Source organism: Camelus bactrianus, chromosome 33 (genome assembly GCF_048773025.1).
Source record: "Camelus bactrianus isolate YW-2024 breed Bactrian camel chromosome 33, ASM4877302v1, whole genome shotgun sequence".
Lineage (NCBI taxonomy): Eukaryota > Metazoa > Chordata > Mammalia > Artiodactyla > Camelidae > Camelus > Camelus bactrianus.
The window spans coordinates 9,755,820-9,783,712 of record NC_133571.1 but is presented as its reverse complement, the minus strand read 5'-3'; the positions used below and the strand labels follow the sequence as shown (position 1 = coordinate 9,783,712).

General features: G+C 52.5%; 1 protein-coding gene and 1 long non-coding RNA gene across 2 annotated transcripts; one reads left to right on the top strand and one right to left on the bottom strand.

The window, feature by feature from the left end:
* Window positions 1-2,910: 2,910 nt before the first annotated feature.
* ANKK1 (ankyrin repeat and kinase domain containing 1) lies at window positions 2,911-14,806 on the bottom strand. Its single transcript, XM_010970200.3, is given in 8 exon segments — window positions 2,911-4,925; window positions 5,839-5,875; window positions 6,536-6,654; window positions 7,328-7,483; window positions 8,107-8,156; window positions 8,421-8,572; window positions 9,705-9,999; window positions 14,535-14,806. Coding segments are annotated over 8 exon segments (2,295 nt in total). The 5' UTR covers window positions 14,717-14,806; the 3' UTR covers window positions 2,911-3,621.
* Window positions 13,962-27,010, top strand: LOC141575849 (uncharacterized). The gene is made up of 3 exons (XR_012503791.1): window positions 13,962-14,082; window positions 26,288-26,514; window positions 26,688-27,010. It is a non-coding gene; the product is annotated as an uncharacterized LOC141575849 (long non-coding RNA).
* Window positions 27,011-27,893: the final 883 nt, after the last annotated feature.

The window sequence follows — 27,893 nt, the reverse complement described above, 5'->3', positions numbered from 1 at the left end:
CAGGTAGACCCACCGGGGTCATCTGCATTTCTGGGGACAGCCAATAGGTGGCGACATCTCCCAGGGCCCAGGAGCGTCCTTGGGGAGGGACGGATGGTTTAAGCAGCGTTTAGGACCGGGAAGGAGGCTCTAGTCTAGATGAAGGTACCGGGTGCATGGGACAGAAACGTGGTGAGAAAGGACAGGACCAGAATGATGGGGGAGAAGCAAAGTAAAGTGAGTCCCAGCACGAGCTGGTAACACACATCATCTAATTTCATCCTCTTGACAATAAACCTGTTACAAATAGGGAGGCTGAGCCCAGGGAGTCTGGGTAAAGACCCCACCCCAGCTCTGCCAGACTCCAACCTCCTCACAGGCAGGACCCCCTCCTCCGCCTCCCCTTTCCTCACTCGACACGCCGCTGAGGGCGTCTGGGGAATGAGTGCTTCCTTCTGATTGCATCTGCCCTCTGCTTGGAGTGACAGCAGCTCCCAGTTGCCTCTCATATTGACTCTAAGCTCCAGAATCGAGATGGACATCAAGGTCACCCCAGAGGTGCTCACCCTCCCGTCCCCCATCTCTTCTGCTGTCTGCACCCCCAAACAGAAAGCCCTTCCTGATCAACCCCGCTCGGCTCGCTAACTGACTGGTTGGGGAGAGGGAGAGGGAGACTGTAGACTGCACTGTCCACCAGCCACCTGTGGCTGCTTAAAGTTAACTTGTTGAAATTAAAAATTGGGTCCCTCGGTTGCGCCAGCCACAGTTCAAATGCTCAGCAACATATGGAGTTAGTGGCAGACACGGAAGATTTCCATTATCTCAAAAAGTTCTGTTGGACAGGGCTGATCTAGAATGACCCCTACGTTAGGAGCTGGGGTCCCTCAGCTAAGTGAAGAGGAAGAAAGGGAGCAGGCTAGTGGAGGGGACGGGAAGGCTCAGTTTGGGATACTGAGTTTAGGGTCTACAGGACCTCCACGTGGAAGTACCCCATAGGAAATCAGGGGTTCCTATCCCCTCCACCTCTAGTCTCCCCAAAACAGTTTTGAAATTCACCTAGAGACCTTCTCCTTGGGAATTTCAAGGGCCCCACAACAATCCAATTCTAAACACCCCTAGGAGACCTCTAGAAGGCAGCTGTGTTGAAACGGGACTCAGAGTAGATGCCGTGTGTGTCTCCATGGGTCTGTGTCTGTGTCTGGCTAGGGCTGGCTTGAGAATGGCGAAGAAGGTTCTAGTAGGCAATGAAAGGGCTGTGTTGGCTGGAGCTGGCCTGAAATCACCTCTGTTATCTCTCGGAGGAAGGGAGTAGAGGAAGCAGGGGTCTAAGGATCTCCGCTTAGACCCTGGGGTCGGCAGAGTTGAAAAGAACCCTAGGGCATCTCTGTGGGGTCTCTGCCATTTACAGGACAATAGGTGCAAAAAAATCATTTACCTTTTCGAACCCCCTTTTTCAAAGTCTTTCCTCAAACCCTTTCAAATGGGATAAGCCAGACACTACCATCCTCCTGTGGTTCTCTCCTGACCGTTCCAGTGGATTGATCCAAGCTCACTGGGCTTCGAACATACAGCCCCACACCCCTTCCCTGGCTCGGGCAGAATCCCATGCTTGGATCTAGACTCAGACCTCAGGGCGCGAGAAGAAGCCACCAGCACCGTGACCCCTCCCTTCCCTCCTGCTCCTGCGTGTTCTAGGAGACACAGAACTCCCAGGGCCATTTGCAACTACAAGTTTTGCCTAGGGCTTCATCGCAGGGAGAAGGTGAGGGTGCCCCACCCCAGTCCTCAGGAGTCTCCCCTCAGCCAACCTGGAGAGGAAAAGACAGCCATCTCTGGGGGTGTGGGTTGAGGGGGTGTCTGCGGTGATGCTAAGGAAGGTCATAGAGAGAAACCGCGCGACGCCCCCTGGTGGTTGCTCTCAGCCCTGGCTGCTCTCCAGCTAATACCAGGATCCTGCCCTAGAGATTCCAGTTTAACTGGTCAAGGGTAGGGCCAAGTATTTAAAAACGCTTTCCTTCCTCCCCACATGCCCACACCTCACCCAGGAGATCCTAATGTGCAGGCTTGATTTACAACCTCTGTTCCAGGGCACAACCCAACTCAGTGCTGCCCCCAGGGCTCTCTGTGACAGCTGGAAGCTGTGGCTTGGTGGGGGGAAGTATCCAGGGGCCGTGAGGCTGGCACCAGAGCCCAGAGACCGCAGGGTGGGAGACGCAATGCCACCAGCTCTGCTAGAAAGGTCTCAGGCACTCGGCATGTACGTGGGGCAACCGGCATCTTCTGCCCTGCCTCTGTCATCCCATGCTCACGTGAAGCTGGTGATTGATGGCCCCACGCCCAGCCCTCGAGGGTGACACTCAAAGGTGGGCCTGCCAGCTGGCTGGGGTTGTCCCCAAGCAGTGGTTTGGGCAGAGGATTCCTTTTCTCTGACAACTAACAAAACATCCTTTAGTTGGAGAGTCTGCTCCATCTGCTAGAAGAGGGAGAGAGGAGCAGGATAGGAGCCTGAGGGTGCTGGTCCCACCCCCACCCACAGTCCCGCCCCGCCCCCTCCCAACAGTGGGCCAGCCCTGGCAGGGCCTGAGAGGACGGAGAAGCCGCTGGCCGCTGAGCCAGGGCTCAGTCACACAGGCTGGTGTGAGCGGCCCCAGTCTGCCCGACACCCAGCGGGAGCGAGCTCCCTGCACCGCTGGCGAGGAGGAGGTCTCTGCCCTGTGGGCGCCACACAGAGCCCAGATAACCTACCCACCGTGTGACATCACCACCTCGCCCCCTCCCCACATCCGCACCTGCCTCCTCCTCGGTGGGAACTCATCCCTATGTATTATACACACACCACACCACACACACGCACACGCGCACACACGCCCCATAGCAACACCACTGGCCCCAGAGGCCAGTCCATCTCTAAGCAGGGGGCTCAGATCCACAGCTTTATTGACATTGGGGTTTGAAACCTGGCCTGGCACAGCAAAGGGTGGGACAGGGGGACCGAGGACCAAAGGTCCCATGTAGGATCACTCGTGGGCAGTTGGAGCAGATCCTTTCCTCCTCCGTAAGAGACTGGGGGGCAGACCCAGGCACTGGGACCAGGGCCACCAGGAAGGTGGTCAGTGTAGTCGCAGGGGCCTGGCTGGGGCTTTCAATGGGAAGTGGAAATTTCCTCCAAACATTTCCTCCTGGCCATGCACAAAGCACACGCGCCTGGCAGCCCTGAGCAACGCCCCCCTTCCACCACCCAGGGGGCAAGTCACGCAGACATGAGCTGGGAGGGAACAATTCCTTCTCCTCTGTGCCTCCCTCCGATTTCAGAGAGGGTTTCTAGGATGCAAGGGCCCCTGTGAGCTCAGGAGCAAGTGGCTAAAGTTGCCAGGAGCCTTGGGAATAAAGAAGGAACTCACTTGGGGGCTGGGGTCCAGGTGCAGGAGGAGGAGGCCAGGGGTCTGCTGGAGATGCACACGGAGGAGGAGCTGAAAGGTAAGGGGACCCCTCCCTAGCTACAATCTCAGTGGCCCCCTTCCTGGCCCTCCATCACTCAGGAGATCAGGTTCCTGTCTCCTCTCAAGGTGGCAAGGTGGCAAGTACAAGAAAGGGGCCCTGCCAGAAGCCCAGCTGCACTTCCCCCAGGAGACCCCAGGTTGTCTAAACTTCCGTCTGGGCTCCAGGCTCAGCCCTGCCCAGAATGGCCAGCGAGGGATCCTTGTCCTCTAGGAAGGTGACAATGCCCTGCTTTTGGCTCCGGAGGGCCAGCTGCAGGGGGGTGCAGTCCACCCCGTCCTGGGTGTCCAGCCGGGCACCGGCCTTAATCAGCACTCTGAGGATGGCCATATTGCCCCTGAGGGCAGCCACGTGGGCAGGTGTCCAGCCCACTTTGTTGCGGGCATGCACATCGGCCTGGCGCTCCAGGAGGTTGGTGACACACAGGAAGGCACCCCTCTGGACCGCCAGGTGAAGGGGTGTCCAGCCTGACTGCTCGGCAGCATTGGGGTCAGCCCCACATTGCAGGAGTACTGACACCACCCCCTCCACCCCATGGCGAGCAGCCAGGTGCAGGGGAGTCCAGCTCATGCCTCCGGGAGCCCCCACGTCCGCGCAGCTCTCAGCCAGCAGGTGGATGATCTCCAGGTGGCCCTTGTAGGCTGCTAGATGCAGGGCTGTCCAGCCCTGCTGGGTTGGCAGCTCAAGGCTGGCCCCGTACCTGAGCAGCATCTTGCAGATGAGGTATTTGCCCCTGGCAGCCGCGATGTGCAGTGGGCTGTAGCCGCTCTGGTCAAGGGCATTGGGGGCTGCCCCGCTCTTTAACAGGTGTTGGATGGCCCTCACTTTGCCTTGCTCCACCGCCAGGTGCAGTGGTGTCCTCAGGTTTCTCTGCCTAGCATCCAACTAGGCCCCCTGGGCCGTCAGCAGCTTAATCAGCTTGACGTGGCCAAAGTAGGCAGCCACATGGAGAGGGGTCTTGCCCTCAGCTTCACTCAGGTTGGGGTCAGCCTGACGGGAGGCCAGAAACCGTGACACATTCTCAAAGTTGTTCTGCGCAGCCAGGTGGAGTGGGGTCCACCCCTTGTGCTCCTGGGCGTCCACACAGGCCCCGTGGTCCAGGAGCAGACGAGCGGTGCGGTCATCCCCATTCTGGGCCGCAAAGTGCAGCAGGGCCCAGCCGTCCTCATCCTCCAGGTTGGCGTCGGCGCCATGCTCCAGGAGCAGGGCACAGAGGTCGGGCTGCTGATCCTGGGTGGCGATGAGGAGGGGCGTGTAGCCGCAGGCTGTCTGGCAGTCCACATCGACCTCGTGGGCCAGCAGCAGCCTCACCTGCTCCAGGCTGCCCTGCGCCACCAGGAAGTGGAGAGGGGTGACCTTGTTCTGGCATAAGTGCAGCTGCTCATCACTTGGGACCAGGCTCTCACTGTCTGAGAGATGCAGGACTTGCTTCAAGTAGTCTGCTGAGCCTGCTGGGAGGAAGATGAGATTGAGAAAAGGACCTCTGACCTGTCCAGAGGTCATCCTGGCCATCCCCCTGCCTCCTGGAAGTACCATCCAGAACCAAGACATAGGAGGAAGGCAATGTCTTTCTCGATACCCCAGATCTCTACGTGGGCCCCACTGTCCTAGAGAGCTGAGTCTCTGGCATCTTCACGTACAGATGAGGAAGAAAGAGGCTGGGGTGCAAATTCTGACTCCACCCCTTAGCATCATGTGCCCTCTGCCTCTTTAAGCCTCCAGATCCTGATCTGTAAAGGGGACACGAACAATGCCCACCTCACGCCACCACTGGGAGGACAAATCACGTAGGTGAGAACTTCCAGAGGAGCGCTTGGCACAAAGTAAATAAGTGCAAATTGAAGATCAATTTGTGGTGAAGCTCTGAGATCTGAACTCCTCCTGAGGTCATTAAGGATCCACTTCCTCCGGCTCTTCCCAGTGGTACATTAGAATTAAAAGCAACAATTTCCAAAACAGAACAACAAACAGATGAAAATCACTGCCCAGGCCAAACCCCCAGAGACTCTGATTGAATTTTTCTAGGGTGGCTCAGGCAACGTGTATTTTTTTCATTCCCCAAGTAATTCTAATTATGCAGCTGGGGTTGGAAACTGATGCTCCCCGATCCCTCAGGCCAGGAAGGGAGGAGTCCGGCCTCAAAAGAGCACAGACCTGAAGGGGAAGCAAAGCCAGGACCCCCAAGGGCATGTGCATTTCTGGAACACAGGGCTAACCGCCGGGAAAGGGACACCTGGACTCCTGATTTGTGACGGGCCTGGGGAAGAGGGCGGGCCAGGGAGGCTGCGGAAAGGATAGGGGTTGATTCCACTTTCTCCTCGCTGTGGGTTCTCTGATTCCAGCTGTGTGTTTGGGACTCACTGCTGTCTGTTAGCTCCTGACCGACCTCCTCACTGACCTGGGGAGGCGGAAGCAGATGTGGAGGGGAGATCAGATGGGCAGGGTAGTTCTGGTCTGTGCCGTCCTCCACACCTCCCCTCTCTCCGGCACTCTCTGCCACCTGTCAGGACTCCCAGCCCACCCCATCCTCGGAGACCCTCTCCTCTCTCACCTCTGCCACCAGCTGTGTCTAGAGGAAAACCCTGCGCAGGGGATACCCTCCCAGAAAGAGGGGGCCCAGGGCCTTGAGTTCCCCATGGGCCACAGGGAAGGCAGGGGGGCTCCATGAGTTTAGTTGGGAGCCACACGCTAGCCCATGGCTGGCCCCCAGGTGAGGCTAAGGACCAGAGAGCAGGGATGATGCTGGCTGACACCCACGGTGGGAGAGCCTAGGGGAGCCCGGGAGAGCCGCGGTCTCCCTCCGCAGGACCCGCTCTGTTTCATCCCACACATGAAAGGGAAGGCATGTCCTTCTCAGAGGCTCTCAGCTACCACCAGCCCTTAGACTACCTTTGAGCAAATCAGGAAAAGGTTTCCCCGAGTGGCTGCCTGGCTTGGCCCGCGGAGGCTGAACTGGCTCCGGTCCCCACCTGCCCCTCGGCCAGGCGGCCTGCGAGGAGAGCACGCCTGTGCGCGCATCCTCAGCGCCTGCCAGAGAGCGGGCCCCGCCCCCACTCACCTCCCGGGGCCCGCGCAGGCGCCGTGTGCAGGACACCTTCCTGGCCAGGGCCTCGCTCTCCGGGTCGGCCACAGCGCTCTGGAGCAGGGACAGCAGCATGTCTGTCTCGACTGTGACGTCTGCTCCACGAAGCAGAGAGAGAGCAAAAGAAGTGACAGGCTGGCCAGCAGTTCCTTCCCCGTTTTAAATACCCTACCATGTCCTGGGTCCTCCGTCCCAAAGCCCATCCCGGGGCTCGGGGCCATCCGCACATGCGCACCAGGAGGGAAGCGAGCTGGGTCCCAGCCTTGGCTCAGTGGGGCCACATCTGGCAAGTCGTTGACCCTTTGAGGGTCAGACCTTTTCAGTAGAATGAGGGGGCAGGGCTAGGCGATCTCTAAGACACTCACGTTTACAAGTATATGTGCGTTTACATAATCCCTGAAGGAGGGGATGACCTCAGGGTCCATCCATCCTGTGATCTCATGGTCTGGGAGCATTTCACAATGAGGACACTGCAGCTAACTGGAGACCCAGAAGCAGCAGAGCCAGGCCTGGATGCCTTCAGACAATGAGGGTTTTCTCCTCTACCTCCCAGAGGGGTCTACACTAACCCGAAGAGCCTGGACTGCAGTTCCCTGGCCCCACGGGCCATCCCCCGGAACTGTGATGCAGAATCTGCCCCAGTGCCATCAGGGCCCTCCCTGCAGAGCTCTCAGGAGTGGCTTGGGGCTTCAGTCATCTCTCCAGGCCCGCCAGCATCCCCGCCCCACCCTGCTCCCCAGTCCTTGTGTAGGCCAGGCTGATGAAAACCTGAAAACCAAGGCCTCTTCTTGGGGTCCTGGTCCCAGCAGCGCCTCATGAGGTCCACCACCTGCTGGACTTCACCCGGCCACTCATCGGAGGCAGGCTGCAGGGATGGCCGCACACCTGCGGCCACTCGGATGATAATGGGCATCATGTTGAAACCTGTGACGGGAAACCCAGGCTGTGTGGTGCTGGGGGACAGGGGCGGAGGGGCTGGGCAGGAGGCGGGGGCTCTGAGGATCCTGACAGGGCAGGGCACACAGCAGGGGCTTCATAAATGCACGGTGAGTTAAGGGTTAAACTACAGGCCGGCTTGAGGTTCAGACTTAAGCAGCTGGGTCTCTGGTCCAGCTCCAGGCCCTCCCAGGCCACGACGGGCCACGCCCCTCACTGTGGGCCTTTGCTGTCCCAAGGCGGCAGGACTGAGCAGCTGGACTAGTTACAGGCTTTACTTTGAACTTCACTAGGTTATCCAAGTTCCCTGACAATCTGTTTACCTGGCACCTGCATGGCAGGGCTGGGGGTGGAAGAGGCAGGAAAGAGCGCTTGGAAGCCAAGGAATTAGAGGCAGAAAGCGTGGCTTGGGCTGAGGTTTGCCCTGCCTTTCACTGTCACGTGAGCTCTAGAAAGTCTAGGGGAGGAAGGATGAGGGGGGTGAGGACAGGACTCCTGAAAGAACAGTGTGGCCCCCAACACAAACTGCCACCTGCCCCACCCCCACGAGCCCCTGCCCTCCCACAGCCCCTTCCAGGACCCCACCTGACAGTGCCACCGTCACCTGTTACCTGAGTACGGTTTCTTCTGCGTGAGGAGCTCCCAGATGACAATCCGAAAGCTGCATACAGGGGACAGTAACCCTGAGTGACTTTCTCGGATATGCACGGTCACCCCAGCCAGGGGGGTCCCACGGACCACACAATCCCAGGTTAAAGCCTCTCCAGCCAGAGCCGCCCTCCATCCCTCCTCCTCCCATGTGGGCAGGGAGGGGCCAGACCTCATCCCTGTCCTGCCCTGCCTTCTGGGCCGGTGAAATCCAGGCAGAGGGTTGACAACAAGCTACTTCCTGGGTGTGTGGCAGGGAGCCCAGCCTCCTCCTCACCTGTACACATCGTATTTGGGCCCCGGGCCCTTGTTAGTCTCCAGGAACATCTCAGGGGGGATGTAGCTCAGCGTGCCCTGCAGAGCTGACCTCTTGATGTATTGTATCCGGGTCGACTGTTCCATCCACTTGGACAGGCCGAAGTCTGAAACCTGGGAGGAAGCCAGAGGTGGGCGGGGCAAGACAGTCTGGCCTCCAGACAACTGCCTGGACTTCTCATCCCTGCCCTGTCTTCATTTCCAGTCTAGTGTTGCCATTGAGAGCGTGAGCTCTCTCCTGGGGCTACCCCATACGACACAATGAACTTGGACAAGTTAGTTATCTTCTCAGAGCCTCAATTGCCTCATCTATAAAATGGGAAAATATGGGTACTTAGGTCCTAGTGCTACTATGAACATGAAATGAGGAAACAGGCAAAAAGCACTCAGAACCGTGCCTGGTGTAGCACGTGGTTGGTGCAGCCATTACCCAGAGGACTGTGGAGAGAGCTGCCAGCTTCGGTGAGCTTCCGTTCACCCCACTGCCGTGAGCCCCGAAGCACTTATGCCATGTCTGTTATCCCGCACTTTGCTTCCATCCATTGATTCATTCAGACACTGACTGACAATTCACTGAGTGCCAACTAGGCCAGGCACTGAGGACAGGTCTTTGCACCTATGGCTCTCCTAAGTGCTTATTCAAATATAGTCACTAATGAAAAAGTTTCACAAATGGCTATCCACTTACAATTGGGGTTAGCCACGTGGAGAGACAGAGGTACAGTGAAGGTGTATAACAGGGGCTTGTAGGGGTGGATCAGGGAAAACCTCCCTGAGGAGGTGCTGTTTAAGCTGAGAGCTGAATGATGAGTAGGCCTTTGCTAGAGGGAGTGGGGGAACACTGTTCTTGGCAGTGAGAGCAGAATGTGCAAAGGTCCTGGGGCAGAAATAAAAGTGCGACGTGTTTTATAGGAACTGAAAAAATGGCCATTGTGACCTTTTTAAAGAATCATCTCATCCTTTACATGCATCCTCGTTTGAAGCAAAGAATGGGAGGGACTGGGGTTATTCTACCCACTCTAGCAATGAAAGACTGAGATCCAAAGAGGGTTATTGCAGGCATCCTGATACCCAGTTTCATGCACCAAATTCCAATCTGCTTTAGGTGTGATCCCTGCCTGTAGTATTTGTCCATGAAGGGAGCTGCTTAAAACTCCTGACAGGTCAGTCAGGCAGGTGGATAATCTTGCTCATCAGGAGAAGACTCTGGAGTAAAAGGGGCAGAGAGGTTCACCAGGGACCTTACCTTGACATGCATGTGGCTGTCCAGGAGGATGTTGCCTGGCTTGAGGTCCAGGTGGAGCAGAGGTGGCTTAATGCTGTGGAGGAAGTTCATGGCCAGGCTGGTCTCATGGATGATGTGGAACTTGAGCTGCCAGCAGAGGCTGTGGGTGGGCAGCATCTTCTCCAGGGAGCCGTTGGCCATGAACTCCATCACAATACCCAGGGGCTGCTTGCATACCCCATAGATGGCCACGATGTGCTGAAACTTGATCTTCTCCATTTTGGCTGCTTCTTCAATGAGGCAGTTCACCTCGGAGCTATGGAGGGGCGGGAGCACGAGATGGAAGGAGGTGACCCTTTAGTTACAAGAGCAACTAGCAGAACACACAAACTAGGCTTGATGCCAGGCTGTGCAGACCCAGAGAAGCCTCGGGAGCTTGCAAGGCAGTGGAGGAGGAAAGAGGCATGAAAAGATGCTCAGGCAATGCATGAGGGTCCAGATGGCCCCAGCAACGAGTCAGGAAGTAGATGAATCTGCAAATTTAAGAGGGAGCCCATTCTATAGAAGTGGCCACAAAAAGCCTACCGTTTATTCTGGCTACTTGTCTGTAAGTCTATCTCCCCCAGGAGATTGCAAGCCCCTGGAGAACCAATGGCATGCCTCCTACTTCTGTTTTAAAATATCATTTATTGCCATTTTGATTATGAAAGTAATACATGTATCTTGTAGAAAAATCTAGGAAATAGAAAAGAAAGTTAGATCTTCAGTAATCCAACCTTCCAGAGCTGGCCTCTGTTCATCATTTAGTATATTCTTTCCCAACACATTTCAATACATTTTCTCCCCCCCTTTCATTCCTTTCTTCTCTCCCCCTCGCCATCACATAGTGTGGGCTGTTTTATGACCTGCTGTTCCCTGTTAGTGGAGCATCCTACGTCCTTATTCTCCCAAAGCGAGCTCTGTAGTGGCTGCATGGTATTCCACTTTAGAGATGAACTTTAATTATCCATCTTTGTCCTCCCCACAGCACATGGCCATGCACAGCACAACACATCCTTGTGGAAATGAACAGAAGTCAAGACTTACGGGAAAGCCTTACAAAATAGGCATTTGCAAACCTTTCACTCCTTTCACTGTACCTGCCCACGGAACAGTAAATATGCAAATTGTTAGGGGTTGCTCGGGGACTGCGGGGATGAAGGTTAAGGAGAAATGACATTTTTAAAAAGCAAAGTATTTGCAAAGCTGCATTGGCCATGCAGTCAGAGGCTGCTGGAAATGTGCTCACAGGACCTCCCTGGGAAGCAAGCCAGAGATTCTTGACCTCTAGGAAAAAACCCCTGCTCTCCCTCACATCTGGACGGGTGGGCTAGTCCAGGTTTCTGCTGTTCTCTTATTTACTTCTCTACTGTTTATTTTTTTAAAATACAGTTGAGTTTATTTTATTTATTTTTTACTTTTGGGGGGGAAGGTAATTAGGCTTATTTATTTTTTAATGGAGGTACTGGGGATTGAACTCAGGACCTCATGCATGCTAAGCACATGCTGTACCACTGAGCAATACCCCCATCTTTTACTTTCTTTACCGTTCAAGGGATCTCCTTCCTGCTCTGATATTTTTTTAAATCTGTCTCCTTTTGTCCTTTTGAGTTCACAGGAACTGAGAAGACCTGTGTCATGAAGTAGAAAAAGCAAGGGATCTGGGATTGCACTGCTCTGATTTCAAATTCTGTTTTCACCACTTATTTTCCGCATAACCCTGAACAAGCAAACTCACCGGGCCTCAGTTTCTTAACTGTAAAATGGGAACAACAGTAATTTGCACAATTAACCCTTGACACCCAGACTTCTTGAAAGCATTTGCTGCATCCATTGCCTCTCTCTTTTCCTCATCTCCCACCACCCCCTTCCATCTGGTTTCTGGTCTCAATACTCCACTGAACAGCTGTTAGTAAAGTCACCAATGACCCCCCACATCACTATAGCCTACTAACAATTTCCAGTTCTTGGCTTAGGGTTAGTTCGTTTATGGTTCCTTCACAGGTTCCCATTCTGTTGCTGGACCAGCGGGCCCAGTCCCAGGCCCTCTTCTTTCCTCCCCTCACTCTGTGCTCTGTCTCTAGGCAGTCTCAGAATCTCCAACTGGGTATTCAGCATTTAATGCATCCAAAGCTGAACTCTCCATTCTCCCCTCAATCCTGCTCCTCCTTCAGCCTTCCACATCCCAGTGAGTGGGGCCTCCATCCTTCTAGCCTTCAAAGGTCTTGATGTTATCCTTGACTCCTCGCTTCCTCTCCTTCCCTTGGTGCATCCTGTCAGCTCTACCTTCAAAACATAGCAAGAATCCGGCCACACGTCACCACCTCTGTCTACTGGCATCTTGGCCCAAGCCTCCCAATTGTCTTCTTTACTTCTGTCTCTTTTCCTCCACCGGCAGCCAGAGTGATACTCTCAAAATATCAATCAGTGCACGTCACTGTTCTGCTCAGGACCACCTAGTGTTTCTCTTCTCATTCACAGTAAGAGCCGAAGCTCTTACACTGGCCTATGTGGCCCTGCCTGCCCTGCCCCTAGGCATAGATCGCTGATCTCATCCCCTACTCATCACTCCCTCCCTGACTCCCTTCCTGCCGGAAGGAGCTCTAGTTCTTCCTCCATCGTGTCAAGGCTATTCCCACCTCAGGGCCTTTGCACGTGCTCTTCCCTCTGCCTAGACCACTAAGAGAGCCTAAGAGAGCCACATGGTTTGCTCTTTCTTTGCTTCAAATCTCTTTTCTCAAGTGGTACCTAATTAGTAAGGACTTCAAGGCTATAGAAAATAGCAACCCTATTCCAACTCCAACCATCCTTATCCCTCCCAGAAGAGGAGGAGGAAGAAGATGAGGACAAGGAGGAGGAAGAGGATGGTGAGGAGGAAGAGTCTGATGATGAACATAATGGAGGAGAAGATGTAGAAAGGAAAGATGATGAAGATGAAGTTAGGGGAGAGGAAGAATTTGGATGTGTTGGAGAAGTTGATGAAGATGAAGATGATGAGGATGAAGGGGAGGAATAAAGTGGGAAAGGTGAAAAGAGAAAGAAACAGATGATGAAGACAGATGATTAAGACCCCAACTAACCTGCAAAATAACCACACCTTGCTTTACTGGTGTTTATTGGCTGGACTGCTCAAATAGATTTGGTAGCAGTGTTTTGGTTTTTGTTTTTATAAGGTAGCTCTGGTACAAATTCCAGGACACCCACCCAACCGAAGAGCCAAAGAATAGTGATTGTGACATTCTGCCTTCCTCCATTTAGTCCCTCTTGGAAATCCACCAGCAAGCTTGGGGACTTCACCCCCCAAAAGTTATAAGCTTTGTTAAGTTTTCGTGTTAGACTCTTGCTGTAGCCTGGAGAGCTGTGACTGGTAAGTCAGTCATCTGTGGCCACCAGTTGCACTGAAATTGTAACAGCATTTTTTACTTTCTGGACAACAGAGAAGCATTGTAAATAAAATCTTGCCATTTGGAGAAGGGAAAGCCCACACGTTAGTATTTCCAGATCAAATGTTTCTTTGGAAGATCAGACTATTCAACTCTCCTCTTAGGAATTTTAATCAAGGAAAATGTCAAATGGTTGTAAGGGATATGGATAAAAATATTTGTTTGTTGGTTTGTTCATTTGTCTGTCTTCCTCCATTAGATTATAAACTCCATGCGGGAAGGAACTTTGCTTTGTTCACTCAGTGCTTAAAATGAATGAACGTCATCGACGTCCTAGCTTCAGTGACCACCTAAAACAAATGACTCACACATTTCTGTATTGTTAGCTCAGTGCTTTACTCTGAAGCCTCCTGGAAAATCCTTCTCGGCTGTTTAAAGGCGCCTAAAACTCCACATGTACAAAAGTGAACTCACAGTCTTTCTCTCCAAACCTGGGCCTTTTTTCATAGTCTATTTATTAATTATCAACAACCTCATTGAACGAACATGAACACCAATTACGTGCCAGGCACTGAGGACAGAGCAGTGAACAAAACAGAGCCAGATCCTGCTCTCAAGAAATAGACATTCTAGTGGACCCTCTGTTTCTCTGGGCCAGCCAGACACCAAGTATCAGCAAATGTGGTGGGAATGAGACGGGAGCCTCATCTCAATGGGAAGGCAGAGTAGTAGGAAAAAGGTAGTAGGAGGTAAATGAAGCATGCCAAGGAGTGGCCATCGTGCTTGGGACAGGACTTGGGAGGAGTCAGAGAGAAAAACAAGGACAGAGACTTCAACATCCCAGACTTGACCTGCCAGCAGGGCCTGTGTGAGGGCCGGCGAGTGGCTGGACAGGCTCTCAGGCCAGCAGACGTCTCCTGCACCCGCTGCAGCCTGCAATGGCTGCCCCGGGGCCACATCAGCCAGCTAGGGGAAGGGTGAGTGCGGTTCCCCCCAGGTCACTGAGCATCCCTGAGCCCAGCGGCACAGCCCCTCAGCAAGCCCAGCGCTGCCTGGCCTGCGAGTTTGGGGCGGGGTAGAGGGTGGCAGAAGGCCTTAGGGAACAGTCCTCACCAGGCTGACACCCAGGAGGAAGGAGGTGCTGGAAAATAGGAGGTGGGAACAGTCTGGGAGGTCGGATGGAACAAAGGCATCTCTGCAGGGTAGTTCCTGCTCACCTTTGACCTCGGTGGATTTCACAAACAGGTTTGATTCCACACATAGGGCCAAGGGTATTTCAGAGACGGAAACAGCCGTGCCTGGGGAGCTCAGGCCACTGGACAGAGCTTAGAAACTCTAAGAGGACGATCCTCAGCCTCAACCCGGCCGCCCCTCCCTCAGAAGCTTCCCAGGCTTCGGTTTCCCCTCCGTGAAAGGAGTGGGGAGGTACCTGGTGGCGTCAGGCAGGAGGCAGGCGGGGCACTTGATGGCATGCTCTGTCCGCCAGCGCTTGTGCCGGGCCTGGAACACCTGGCCGAAGCCGCCGCTCGCCACTCGGCGCCAGTCGCCCTCGAAGTCGTCGCGGGTGAAGACGGGGAGGCTGCCCAGCCGCTGCTCCACGCTCGCGGCCATGGGGTCGACCCGGCCCCTCCAGGCTCCGCGCGCTCCCTGCGCGGCTGCGGCCGCCGCTTCCTGCTCCGCAGGTCCCAGGAGGGTAGGGATGGGGAGGCAGGCGGCCCTCCCTCCTTCCGCGCAAGGAGGAGCGGGTCCTGCCCCGCAGGGGCGGGGAAAACCCAACCTGAGCCCTGAGGCCCCCGGCAGCGATGGGGGCTTGGAGCTGGAAGAGGGAACATTCCTCCACAGCATCCCAAGAGACCCCGCCCCGCCCCAGCATCCTTCCTCAGTCTCAGCCCGCGATTTCCAACCCCCCACCCCCAGCTCTCAGCCCTTGAGCCTGGGCAGGTGCTGGGAGAGGAAGTCGTTCCGAATTTGGAAGCAGGAATCTGGCCAGAGAGGTCGGCCCCCTTTGATTTAGTTCAAAGTGGAAGCGGATTCACTTATTCATGCAACTTACAAGTTTATGCAAGGTTCGAGGTTGTGCGAGGCGTCTCCGTGGTGGCGTGGGGGAGCCTGGAAGCCACCCCTCCATAGCAAGTACGGAGTAAACAAGTTGTAATGGGGATCTTCTGGGCTGACTCTGTTGGCCTGACTGGCTTAAAGCTGTTGTTGGCTTTTTGTTTGTTTCTCTGTCAATCAGTCTCCGAGTTCTAAAGGTCACCAAGGAGGGGTCAGCAGGACCCGTGGGGTGAGAGGCTGGACACCCGTCTGCAGGGCGCTCCCCTTCCTGGCACTGCTCTCGGCCCCAGCCTCAGAAGGGTCAGCACACCCGGTCTGGGGATGACCATGGGGAGGTGAGCTCCTTAGCCCAGTTACTGGGGGTGCTTGTTGCCAGGGGCCAGAGATGAGGCTCAAGGAACCACTAGGGCATGACCAGGGCCCTGTCTGCTGGGAGGAGGTGCAGCCTGAGAGGGGATGACCGCAGGGCAGTGTTGGGGCCGTAGAGGAGTCTGGCCGAGGGATCAATGCAGACTTGGGGCAAGAGGGGAGAGAAAATGTACCTGCAGAGCAAACGTGGCTGCTGGGAAGCTGTCCTGGTGGGTGAAGTCAGCCAATGGCAAAGGGAAGGGAGGTGTCCCAGGGTAGCGCATCTAGGGGGCCTCCCTTTCCTTTCTCCGGACTCACTGCTTCCTTCCTCTTTCCTGGCAGCCACTGTGGGAGGTCCCTTGGTCCATGTCTGGGGATACAAGTGAGGAGGCAGGAAAGCTTCCTGGTGCTAAGCCAGGTGGGCGGCTAGTGTTGGGGGAGTGCCTCCGGGTCCTTGGTCCATGGAGCTGCCCTCTCATCTGAGAGACCCACAGAGCAGGGAAAATTATCAGTGCCTGAACAGGTGGCCCTTCCAGGGCATGTGCTACTAAAGGAACTGTCACAAGACAGTGCAGGAAAGTCACTTCTCACCAGTAGCTGGGCAGGTGGATGAAATCCACAGGGAACCCCCGGAGTGACCATCCTCAAGTTTGAGGAGCCCTCCTACCAGAGGAAAGCATGCCTTGCCTCTGGCCCTAACCTGTGGAGGCATTCATCCATGACTCCTACCAGACTCCTAGGGAACAGCATGGGCATGACAGGTGAGCAGGGACCCCAGGTGGGAGCTGGAGAACTTGCTCTTCCGATAACAATTCACGTGCGAACCCCCAAGATGAATGCTGGTGGGCAGAGTAAGGACTGAAGATTGGTCCAGAGACAGTTGCCAATATCAAGCATTAATTTTGTCCCAGGACCAGTGGTTCCTTTGCCTACTGTGTACACTTTATAGATGTGGTCTTGTTCAAGTCCATAATAATGTTACTAGGTTAATGTCTCCCTCTTTGTAAGGGATGAGGGACTGGTCTCGAAGACAGTATGTAGTGAATGGCCACACAGCTAGTAAGCAGGAGCTGAGATTCAAACCGAAGTATCTTTGGTCCCCGTGGAAAGGGTTGGGCATAAAAGGAGTAAGGAGTAGCCTTTAGAAGATAAGGGGGAAAGGAAGGAACAAGATCCTGCTCCTTGGAAGAGGATGGAGGGGAAAGATACTGCCTCCTGAGCAAGAGACATACCGCAAAGACAATGTCAGAGGGAAGCCCCTGGCTTGCTTTGGTTGGAGCAAGACAGGGAGCAGGAGAACTGACTGCCCCGGAGCAGTCCTGCCTGCCCCAGATAAGTCTCAAACGCTCCCCCAGGAATGTTTAGAAGATGGCAGAAGATGCTATGGTCAGGAATATGAGACCACAGAGATGTTTCTCACCTTCCACTGAGTGGGTGAGCATGGAGGCTGGGAAGGTGGCCCACTGGCCCTGAGGAAGGTTGACTCTGGCTCTGACCTTCAACAAGCTCTGACCAGTGAGCTGGGGGAAGTGCCAGGGCTGAATGGCCCGAATCCATTAAAGAAATTCCCCGTGGCCCAGTTACACCTGAAGTGGCTCTCCAGGGAGAGCAAGAAACCAGAAGCTGCCGTTGGCTCTCTGCAGAAGCCATCGCAGGAATGCTCAAGAATCGTCCCACGGGAGGAGACACCCAGGGCGCGAGGCCGGCAGCCAGGTTCCTGAATAAAACTACTCTGAATTTCCTTACAGGGTGGCTGGAGGGTCATGAAGGACCCAGGATGTATTACTATTGACCTACCTGTTGAAAAAGCCAAGCTGAGGATTCAAGCACTCCTGAGGCTTCTGAAGAATCTGGCAGAGCAGATACATGATTTACCTCTAGCAACTGGAGTCATCAGACTTGGCTCCTGCTGCCCACTTTGTCTCTCTAAAGTCTACTTTACAGACTGTCTGCTGGGCCAGGACATGAGCCTAGCAGAATTGGGGAAAAGTCTGAGAGAAGTAAGGAGATGGGCCATTCCGGAATATAAAGTCACAGAAGCGAAGAGGTCCTGGGATCCCTCATTAATAAGGGTGATGCTTAAAGGTTCAGAAAAGAGCAAGGTCAATCTAGAGGCTGCTGATTTCTTCCCAGTGGTCTGAGTGCAGACACTCCTATGTCCTGCCTGCCTGGGAGGTCCACAGCCGGTGGGTGGAGAGGATGGAGCAGGAGAGGAAAGCACCGCCATCACCGCCCCTCCCGCCCATGAACTGGAAGGGGTGTGACCCCCTCCTACCCACAAACCGGAAGGGGTGTGACGATGAGAATGAACCGGGTGGGATAGTCTGACCATGATCCGATCCCACCAGAAAGACCAAGAAACAGGCTGTAACCAATAGGAATTTTGAGGAATTTTGCTCCAAGAGGCTCTGAGTCCTTCCTGTTGACTCTATCAATATATTTTATTTTAGCAGATCAGGGATGGAAATTTTCTGGACTCGAAATTATTAAATGAATTTTATATGTGTGTGATTATTCTGGTGAGGGAGCCTGCCACCCTAGACCAGAGGACTGGTAGTTTAGCTCTGCAGTTCTCGGGAGGATGCTGCAATCCAACGTGAGCCTTTCCCCAGACCGGAATGACAAGCTCTTTGCACGTAGGGAAATTCCCCAATCTGTCCCCATTCTCCACCCTGCCAACGTGTCACAGAAGGACACCTGGATGAATTCTGGCAGGCTTAACCTCTGGTAGCTCGTGAACCGAGGTGAGGGCAAGGTTGGTCAGGATGAAGGAATGTGTTCAGGAAACTGGGGCATCTGCCCAGGAAGCAACACTCTCCCAGAGAGAACGGGATGGAATGAAGCAGCAGCAGCAGGGCTTAAATGCAAGAGCACGTGAGGCAGGTAGACCTGCGTTCAAACCACGGCTTGCTTCCTTCCACTTATCAGCAGTTGGGCCTTGTCACATGACCAAAGCTCTCTGGGTTCCATCTGTGAAATGGGATGATAATAGAAGACTCAATTCAGAAAGTTGTGGTAAGGGTTCACCTTCAAAAATACCCCTCAATGAACAGCCATAGGCAAAAAATGAACCAACCTACACCTCACATTATCCAAAAATTAACTCAAAGTGGAACATTGACTTAGACGTAAAATATAAGACTATAGAACTTTTAGGGAGAAGGACAGATGAACATCTTCTGAACCTAGGATTAGGCACAAAGTTCTTAGGCTTAACACCACCCGCAGATTCCACAAAAAGAAAAACTGAGAAATTGAACTTACTCAAAATTAAAACCTTTCACTGTGTGCAAGATCCTGTGATGAGGAAGAAAAGTCAAGCTGCAGATGAAGAGAAAATATTTGCAAACCACATATTTGATAAAGTGCTAATTTTCTAGAACATACCAAGAAATCTCCAAACTCAACAGTAACAAAAAAAATAATAGTAAGCTCTCCCATTAGAAAATGGAGAGAAGATGTGAACAGATGCTTCAATGAAGAGGATATACAGATGGCAAATAAATGCATCAAAAAATGTTAGCACTAGTCATTAAGGAAATGCAAATTGAAACCACAATGAGATGTCACTACACGCCTATGAGATAGACTAAAATTTAAAAAAAATGCAGGCGAGAATCCCTCATATGTTGCTGGTGGGAATGGAAAATGATAAGGCTGGTGAGATGCACTGAAGGCAGGGCTTTGACTAATATTACACTCACCAGGACTTTGCCTTGAGGCTGAAGGATATCTCTGGAAGCTTTGCCTTAGAAAGGTCTGTATTGGCTTCATCACATTTGGCTTCTGGAGAAATTTCAGGATTACATAGTTGCAGTGGGGATGTCTCTTTGTCTCTGCTTCTTTGGGCTGGGAAGAAAGCAATGTGTCCCTGAGACTGTCAAAAGCCCTTTTCCACCAGTGAGAGGGAAACGGATATATGTGTGCTGGTAAACTTGGATGGAGTATGGAGTATGGAAAACTGGCACTTAGGGTGTCAAGCAGCTGGAGTCTGGGGTTGGGAAAAGAGAGTCCTCTGGAATTCACCCAGCTCTAAGCCATCCTCTCTCTCCTGGAGGAGTTAACTAGGGGTACCACGAAGAGAAAGGAGTGGTGGTTGGTTCTGGGAGCACTAAATCAGGGGCGATTTGAAGTGAAGGAGATGACTTACTGAGGATGAAAACTGAAGCGTCAACTCCTTTCCAGGTGTAAGTGGGGGTGGGCATGGAGTGCAAGGGCTGGCTGTCCACAGAAACCCGGACTGGTCTGAACAAGAGCCAAGGGGCGCCTCCAGGTGGTAGCATTGAATAATGTTGGAACAGGTAACTGAAGAGAGTCATGGGTCTTTTTTGCCTTGAAATTCAAAAGGGTAAGAGACGTCCCATTTCCTTGGCCTGGTGATGGAGAATCTGCTCCGGTGGCAGGGCATGGGCGGGGGGGCTAATGGAGCTGTCTTCAGGTCAGGAAAGTGAAGGAGGGCACCAGAGCACATTCTCCTGACCCAGCCCTGGATGTAGTCCGAGTTTCATTCCTTCTCCAGCATCTTCTCTCTCTACCCACAGCCCCATGCCCAACCTTGAAACGACTTCCTTCTAGCCTCTTCCAGGAAGGTGTCTCCCACCCCCGTGTCCCTTGCTGGGCTAGAAGCCTTATCTCTGTCCCATAAACATCACACTAGGCCCAATGGTAGGTGATTCCCCATGTGTCTGCCCTTCTCCCTTGGCCTGGTGCCCCTTGAGAGAAGAAACTGTGTGTCTGTCTTCTGTGAGTGCCCAGTGCTCATCCCAGGGGATTCAGTAAATGGACGCTGTTGTTTACTGCAGTATTTTAGCCCAAACCATTACCACCAGTTGTGGGGTGGAGAGGGGAATGGAAAGTTTAAAGTGGGTGAGAGTAGCCAGACTTCACCCTAGGCTGGTCCTGGTAAGAGTCCCCTAATGCCTTCCCTTGATAAAGTATAATTATTCAAGCAACAAGTATTTACTGAGCACCTATTATGTGCTGCACTGTTCTACATACTTGGTCTGAGACAGGACAGCAGTATCCAGAAATCTGAGCACCTCCATTTCACAGAGAAAGCGCCCCAGCCTCCCTCCCGCCACCTCACGCCTCTTGGGATGTGTCTGTCGGATCAGATGGGAAGGTAATCCTCGGCAGCAGGGGGACTTCAGCTGTTACCTAACAGACTGCTGATGGATTAGCAGTGCTTTCAGATAAAACGTTCGAAGGGTTAGAGTTTCGCTTTCCCCTCAGTTTCAGGCACTGGGCTGTGGCTTGAGCCCGACAATGAACCTGAGGGGAGGCAGGGAGGGACGGCGGGCAGCGAGGTTCAAGGGGAAGGCTGGCTTCTGGTCCTGGCCCAGCTACGGTTTCCTCGGGGAATTCTGGACAAGCTACTGACTCTCTAGGCTCTTCTTTCCTGAGCCTTGGATGGGAAATAATCATAATACCTACCTGACAGGGGTATTGTGCCCATGAAATGAGAACAGGGACATGAAAACCCTTTAAAGAAGTTTAAAGTGCTTCCCTGTGGGAGGCTTTTATTTCCCTGTCACAGGAAACAGGCTGAGGGCTGAGGGCTCTGCTTGAGACACGAGGATGTCGGGCGGGACTTTGGATGAGGCTCTCTGGCCTACATTTGCTCGGAGGAAACCAGCGGGGACCATCCTGTTCCATGTCCTGTGGGTATTAGGAGAGAGAGCAGCATGGCAGCTGCCTCGCACTCCTAAGCAGCCAGCGGCTTGGGATCCAGACCAGATAACGTTGCGACTGAGAGGGAAGCCACTGTCTCTGCTGGTGACTCGCCCACATACTCTTGAGGTCAGAGCCAAGCACACACTCAAGGACGTGCCCTGCAGATGACAGAGCCTTAGAGTATGGTTATTAACATCTTCTGTTTATGCCTAATTCTTTTTCTCATTCATAGGACTTCTCACAGAATACATCTTCCAGGTCCTTCAACTGGAACTTAAATTCTAGTTGTAGAGAAAAAAAATAATAAAGACACATAAAAGAATTACATGACAATTAAATATTTAAAAGGGCAGTGCACCACGGCAGGAATTCAGAGGAAGGACGGATAGTGTGGGCTGGAAAGGGCTTTGCGCGCATGCATGTGTGCCTGGACGGACCTGGTGCAGACCTTCCGCCGCTTGCTTGACCCCTCCGTGCCTCAGCTTCCTCTTCTGTAAAGGGAAAATAATTTCAGTACCCGCCTCACTAGGCAGGATCGGACACCTGGTATGTAATAATGGGTACCTGCCATTTTTATTATGTCAGGGCTTTGAGGATGTGGAGGGTTTAAAGAAGGGGGAGGAGGTCTTTTAAGTGGGGATCAGCAGGAGCAGAAGCAAGAGGATGAGAATGAGCAGAAGGATGCAGACAAGACACACTGCAGGGCTAGCCTAAGAGAAAAGAGTGTGTGATGGGGCACCAGGCCACGCAGCAAATCTTCCTCTGGCTTCTGTGAGGTGCTGGAACACCACAGTGAACCCCAAAGATGTGAAACCCTGGGTCAGTGCCGTAACCGAGCAGGACCCTATGGGGCCTTCCCGGGACAGACCTCCCCACCCCCCTGCCATGTCCTCCACCTGCCTCTTGTCTATAGAAAAACTTTAGCCTCCTAGACCTTTCTTGAGTTCCAAAGAATAAATTTAATCAGAGAAGTGAGAAAATGCAGAAAGGAAAGCAATCAGGCAAGACAGAAAAAAAAGAAAAAAAGAAGACACTAATGAACTTATCTACAAAACAGAAACAGACTCACAGACATAGTAAACAAACTTATGGTTACTGGTGGGGAAAGAGGGTGGAAAGGGATAAACTGGGAGTTCAAGATTTGCAAATATTAGCTACTATATATAAAATAGATTTTTAAAAATTCTTCTGTATAGCACAGAGAACTATTCAATATCTTGTAGTAATCGATAATGAAAAAGAACATGAAAACAAACATACGTATGTATCTGTATGACCGAAACATTATGCTGTACACTAGAAATTGACATGTTGTAACTGACTATACTTCAATTAAAAACATAAACAAAAGAAAATCAATTTTTATTTTAAAAAAAGTCAAGCAAGACAAAATAATGATAATTCAGCCATTAAACAAAGTGGAGCACCTTTAGTTCTTCCTCAAGGGGGCAATAGATAATACATTGATAATATAGATAATTGATAGATAATATTCTGAGCCATATCCTTTGAGCTGTTTGGCAGATACTGACATCCCCACCAGATGGAAGAAGTTAACTGCATGCTGCCCACAGGCACACAGACCCCAGGCCAGTTGGAATCAGAGGGTTGATGGTGTTGACTCCGATTACCTCATCACCAACTAATCAGAAGAATGTCCACAAGCTGATCATGTACCCAATACCCACCCTCCCTCACCCTGTCTTTAAAAACCTTTCCCTGAAAGCCATCAGGGAGGTAGGGTCTTTTGAGCACTAGCTGCCTGGATTCCTTGCTTGGTGCCCTGGTGCCCCACAGTAAACGCTGCACTTTGTCACCACAATCCGGGGTCAGTAGATTGACTTTGCTGAGTGCAGGTGAGCAGACCCAAGTTTTGGTTTGGTAACAATACCACAATAAGACCCTAAAATCAAGCCAACTCTAAGGCTCAGGGAGATCACACGGGATGAGTAACGTGCAAAGGCCATGTGAAATTTTGTTAACATGTAAAGGACAACAATAGATACGCTTATTTAAAATTGTACCTAAAACATATGAGTCATGGCTCTTACTCATGTCCAGTATAAGGAATGTGTATAAATGTTGCCATGGTTTAAGCAAAATAATGTGAGTGATGTATCAGCAAAATTTCAGAAAACTGAAAAAGCTCTATGCCCTTCCTCCGTCTTTACCTCCCTCTCCCCCCCCCCCCACACACAGAGGGCACACATCCTGCCCAGCACACACCCACAGACAGACGCCCACATGCACGCACACCAGGGAAAGAGTTTGTCCTTTATCCCGTAGGCAGTTGTGAGAAGATGCCTGAGAGGCACACCACATAATGAAAGCGATGTTTAAGAGGATTATCCTGGCTGCAATGTGCAGGCTGGCTTAGAAGACGGAGTGAGACAGGGAGAGCAGCAAGGAGGCTATTACAGTCATTCAAGTTAACCAAATCCCTTGCCTGTCTTTTCCTTATTCCCCACTCCCCTGCCCCAGTCTTGAGAACATAGTGCAGAGTTCAGAGAAGTCTAATCCTATTGCACATGCATCTCAACCCCGGCTGCTCTCCTGTGCGCATCCCCGACCCCACCTTGATTCCCACCAGCCCTCCTCGCCAGCCCAGCCTTCCACTTCTGCAGGCCAGTCTCCATCCCAGGTAACACTGGACTTGGAAGCACCCTTCTCCCTCCCCCACGTTCTGGCAGAGCCAGACCCTTCCAATCCTGATACAAATCCTCACATTTAAGAACTCAGGAAAAGAGCACACGTGGCTGGCCAGGCAGGGGACATCTACAGAAGCAGCTGACTCTGATATAGTGACAGCGGTGGTGACTACCATTTCCTGAGGGCTTGCTGTGTGCCCAGCATGATGCTGAGAACTTTTCAGAAACCATCTCATTTAATCCTTACCACAAACCTTTGCAGTCAGCATCATAGCTCCCCGACCCTGACTCTTCACAGATGAGGGAACTGAAGGTATGTAATTATAAGAGGTGAAGCTGGGCTTTGAACCCAGGTGTCAGGATGCACACGATGCCTGCCCTCCAACCACTGCATTTGCTGCATCCCAGAGGCACCCTTGGGTCCCTGCCTTTCTCTGCACCTTGGTTCAGAGGGTTCTCGTACATCGAGGGTAGCTCACCTGGTCTTTTGGAGTCTTAATTTTCTTCTTTGTAAAATGGGGGAGGGTGGCTTGGGCAACACAGTTTTGAGCAGTGAGTTATATTTAGCAAATGAAATCAGATGGATTCCAACAAAGCAGATATTGGATTCGATGGCCCCTGAATTATTTTAAGCTTGGACATTCTAGGAACTTTTGTCCTCATCACCCATTCCAACATTTCTCTCTCTCTTGCCATGCCTTTGATCTAGGCTAAATCCCTGTTGCATGTGAACTCATCCGTTTTTAAATGGAAATTCACCTCTCGGCTGCTGAGAGATGAAGTCTCTGTATGTCTGCGTGTGTATGGGTGGACAGTGTCTCCAGGGGACATGAGGGATCTGAATGAGCAGATGGAGCTGTTGAAGATTAAAAGCACAAATGTGAAGTTGAAGACAGACAAGTGACAGGAGGCGCGATGCTCAGGCTGAGCAGAATCACCACATCTGGCAGACAGCCACACTCCTGCGGGGAGGGCAGCCCAGCTTCGGACCTGGGCCGACCCGAGGCTGGGGTGGCTGGCAGTGTACATCTGCAGTCCCTACTCCCACGCTCTGTTGGCACCCGAGGGCCCTCCCCCAACCCGTTTCCTGAGCCAGACCAGAAATCGGATCCTGGCCTCAGGGCAAAATCAGACCAAGGGGCAGACTGCCTCCAGGGAGAACCCATTCTTCATTTTGTCTTTTTGAAATTGAGATCAAATTAGAGGTCCAGCAGGCTTCAGATCACAGAAGCCCAGTGCTTCACGGGCACACAGCAGCAGGACTGGGAGCTGTCGCCTGTGTTCTGCCCTGACCCACTGCCTCCTTTCCAGGGCACTCAGGGAGGGTGCGGCCCGCAGCCCTGGTGAGGTGGGAAGCCCCATAAAAAGACTGGCAGGATCCCCAGGCAGGGCCACTACTCTCCTGCCAGCACCATCCGGTTCCCTGGCCCAGCGGCTTTATCTCACTCTTTGCCTCTAAAATGGCTTACTTCTAGGAAAGTGGAACTTCTCCCTAAAATTCTATTGGTTCCTGAGCTAACTCCTGATTGGCCCACTTGTAGAGCTTCATTTGCATGGAGCTCACTCCTGATAGGTTATTTCTCTCACACCTGATTGGCTCATTTCCCTCACTCCTGATTGGTCCATTTGTCTCTCTCCTGATTGGTCCATTTCTACAAATCTTGTTCCTAATCAGTCAACTTTTGTTATACCTTATTTATATATGATGTTGCAAAGTGTAAACTGGCAGCCTATAAAAGCCTGTGTAAACCTACAGACGGGGTCCAGAGCTTGGAGCGTTAACTCCTCTGGGCCCGCTGGGTAATAAACCTGAGTTCTCCAACTCTCCGAGTGCTCAGATCCAGGTTGGTGTCACAACTGAGCTGTAACACACTTTTCTGCAACATTGGGGCTTAAGGAGAAAAGAATTACCCATACCCTGATGACTGGGTACTGGAGGGACAGTCCTTGGAATCGACAGGTTCTCTTGATTCTAAACTGAGGTCAAATAGCAAGTGACAGGGAGCATCTGCTTGGGGGAGGAGGCTTTGGGGACTTGATCCCAGCACCCATGGCCCTTCCTGCATAAGGAGGGCTCCCAGCCAACTGCACACTGGGTCTTGCGGATGTAAATGCAGCCTGGTCTCAGGCCTTGGAAGGCAAGGAGGCCCCGTCACGCTGGGGTGAGCCCTGCTCTGAACCCCACCACACCCAGGCGTGGGGCCTGCAGACCTCACAGCCTCAGAGGTAGCATGGGAGGCTGGCGGCAGCTGGGTCTCAGGGGATCCTATTTGCCCCCAGGCAGAGGCTGGAGGGAAAGGCAAACATAAGGGCCACATAACTTTTTGCCTCAGCTGAGATGGCTAACCTAGAGGGGTGGGCAGATTGGTGAGTGCGGGAGGGGGCAGAGGATGAGATCATGGTCATTTTTGGCTTAAAAATAACAGACACTCTTAAATAAATGTCTTCTATTTTCCAGTCATCTGTTCCAGGCACTGCACACATGTTCTATCCAAACCCAAGAACTCTGGAGGTAGGGATGGTTGCTCCCATTTTACAGAGAGGAAACTGAGACTCCGGGAAGCTAGGTAACTTTCCCTCAAGCCACGTTTAGCAAGTGAAGATGTTATTTTACACACAGAAGGATTTAAAATCCAGGCTGGGGTCAAATTCCGACTCTTCAACCTACCTGCTATGTGATCCCAGGTAAGAAGTACTTATTGTCTTTACATCTTAGTTTCCTTCCCCATAAAGTGGAGATAACGCCCACCTCACAGGGCCTTTGTGAGGCTTAAATGGGTCGAATCTTTAGACACTTGTTACAATGCCCGGCGCAGAACGAATGCTCAACATGTGACTTATTTATTCTCTCTCTACAGGCTGGGCAGTCGCCTTGGGAAAAGGAATGACTTGTAAATGTTTTCTTCACCTCCAATTACTCTCTCCTCTTATGGGGATTTCTGAAGCGCCTGTATTTTCAAGGCATTTAGAAAATGAGACTTTTTGCTGACAAAATCATGGAGGATTAAACGTCATCTGGTCTTAGCACACTTCACGTGGTACTGTCTTCCCTCGGTTCTCCAAGCTGGGAAGCTCTCGTTCTAACACATCTTCAGGAAAGTGCCTGCAATAGCACATCCTACCTGGTTGCCACATGTCCTGCCTCTTCTGGTCATTTCCTCCTCCCAGCATCTAACCTCCATCCTGCCTGGCTTCCCACTAGAACCGCCGGCACCTCCTAGTCTAGGACAGCTGTTTACCACCCATGACCTGGCACCTCTGCTGTGGCTTCGGGGTGGTTATTAAGTTCCATCTCGGTCATGTCTCTTTAGGATGGACAATCCCACTGCCGGTGGACCCAGCAGACCACCTTCCTGGAAGAAGCCGTGATCCCGAGGGTGGTTAGGACGGTGCTAGCGGCTCCTGGCACAGGGAGATGAGCCCCTTCCTCAACATGTAGACAGTTTTCCCCAGGCTGCCTGGGAGCCCTGTGTGGTAGTGTGTGTTGGAGGCGATCAGACTAGGGAGGGTGGGCTCCGCACTAGAGATGGAGACACTGGGGTGTAAAACATCTCTCTCCACCTGCCAGAGGAGCACACTCCTCGGGTGCACCCAGCCCCTCCTTCAAAGCAGAGAGATGATTGCTCTTGGCAGGCTCTCTGAAGCAAAGATAATAATATAATTTGACTCTCCCCACTCTTCAGGGAAGAGATTACACGTATAATAGCCATTTTCAAGAACCTGGAATGAGGAGGCACCTGAACTTCACATCAGAGGAGACAAGTCTGCTGGTTATGTACATAGGCACCCTTTTCCGTTTTGAAAGCTCCACTGAATTCTCTCCGAAAACAGCAAATTTTGCAGCCTCTAATTTTCTTCTGTGTTGTGTTTAGCATCAAGCCTAAGAGATCCCTGTGCAGTTCAGTCACCTCTTGAAGTGTGTTTGTTTGCAGGATGGCACTGAGTGGGCAGGTCCCATCCTCTCTAATGTGGCCTGTCACTTGCCTGCCACCCGGGGACAGTGCCGTGGCACCGTCACCACGTACTCCAGTGAGCTTTCTCCAGCCCCATGTGGTGCACTGTTC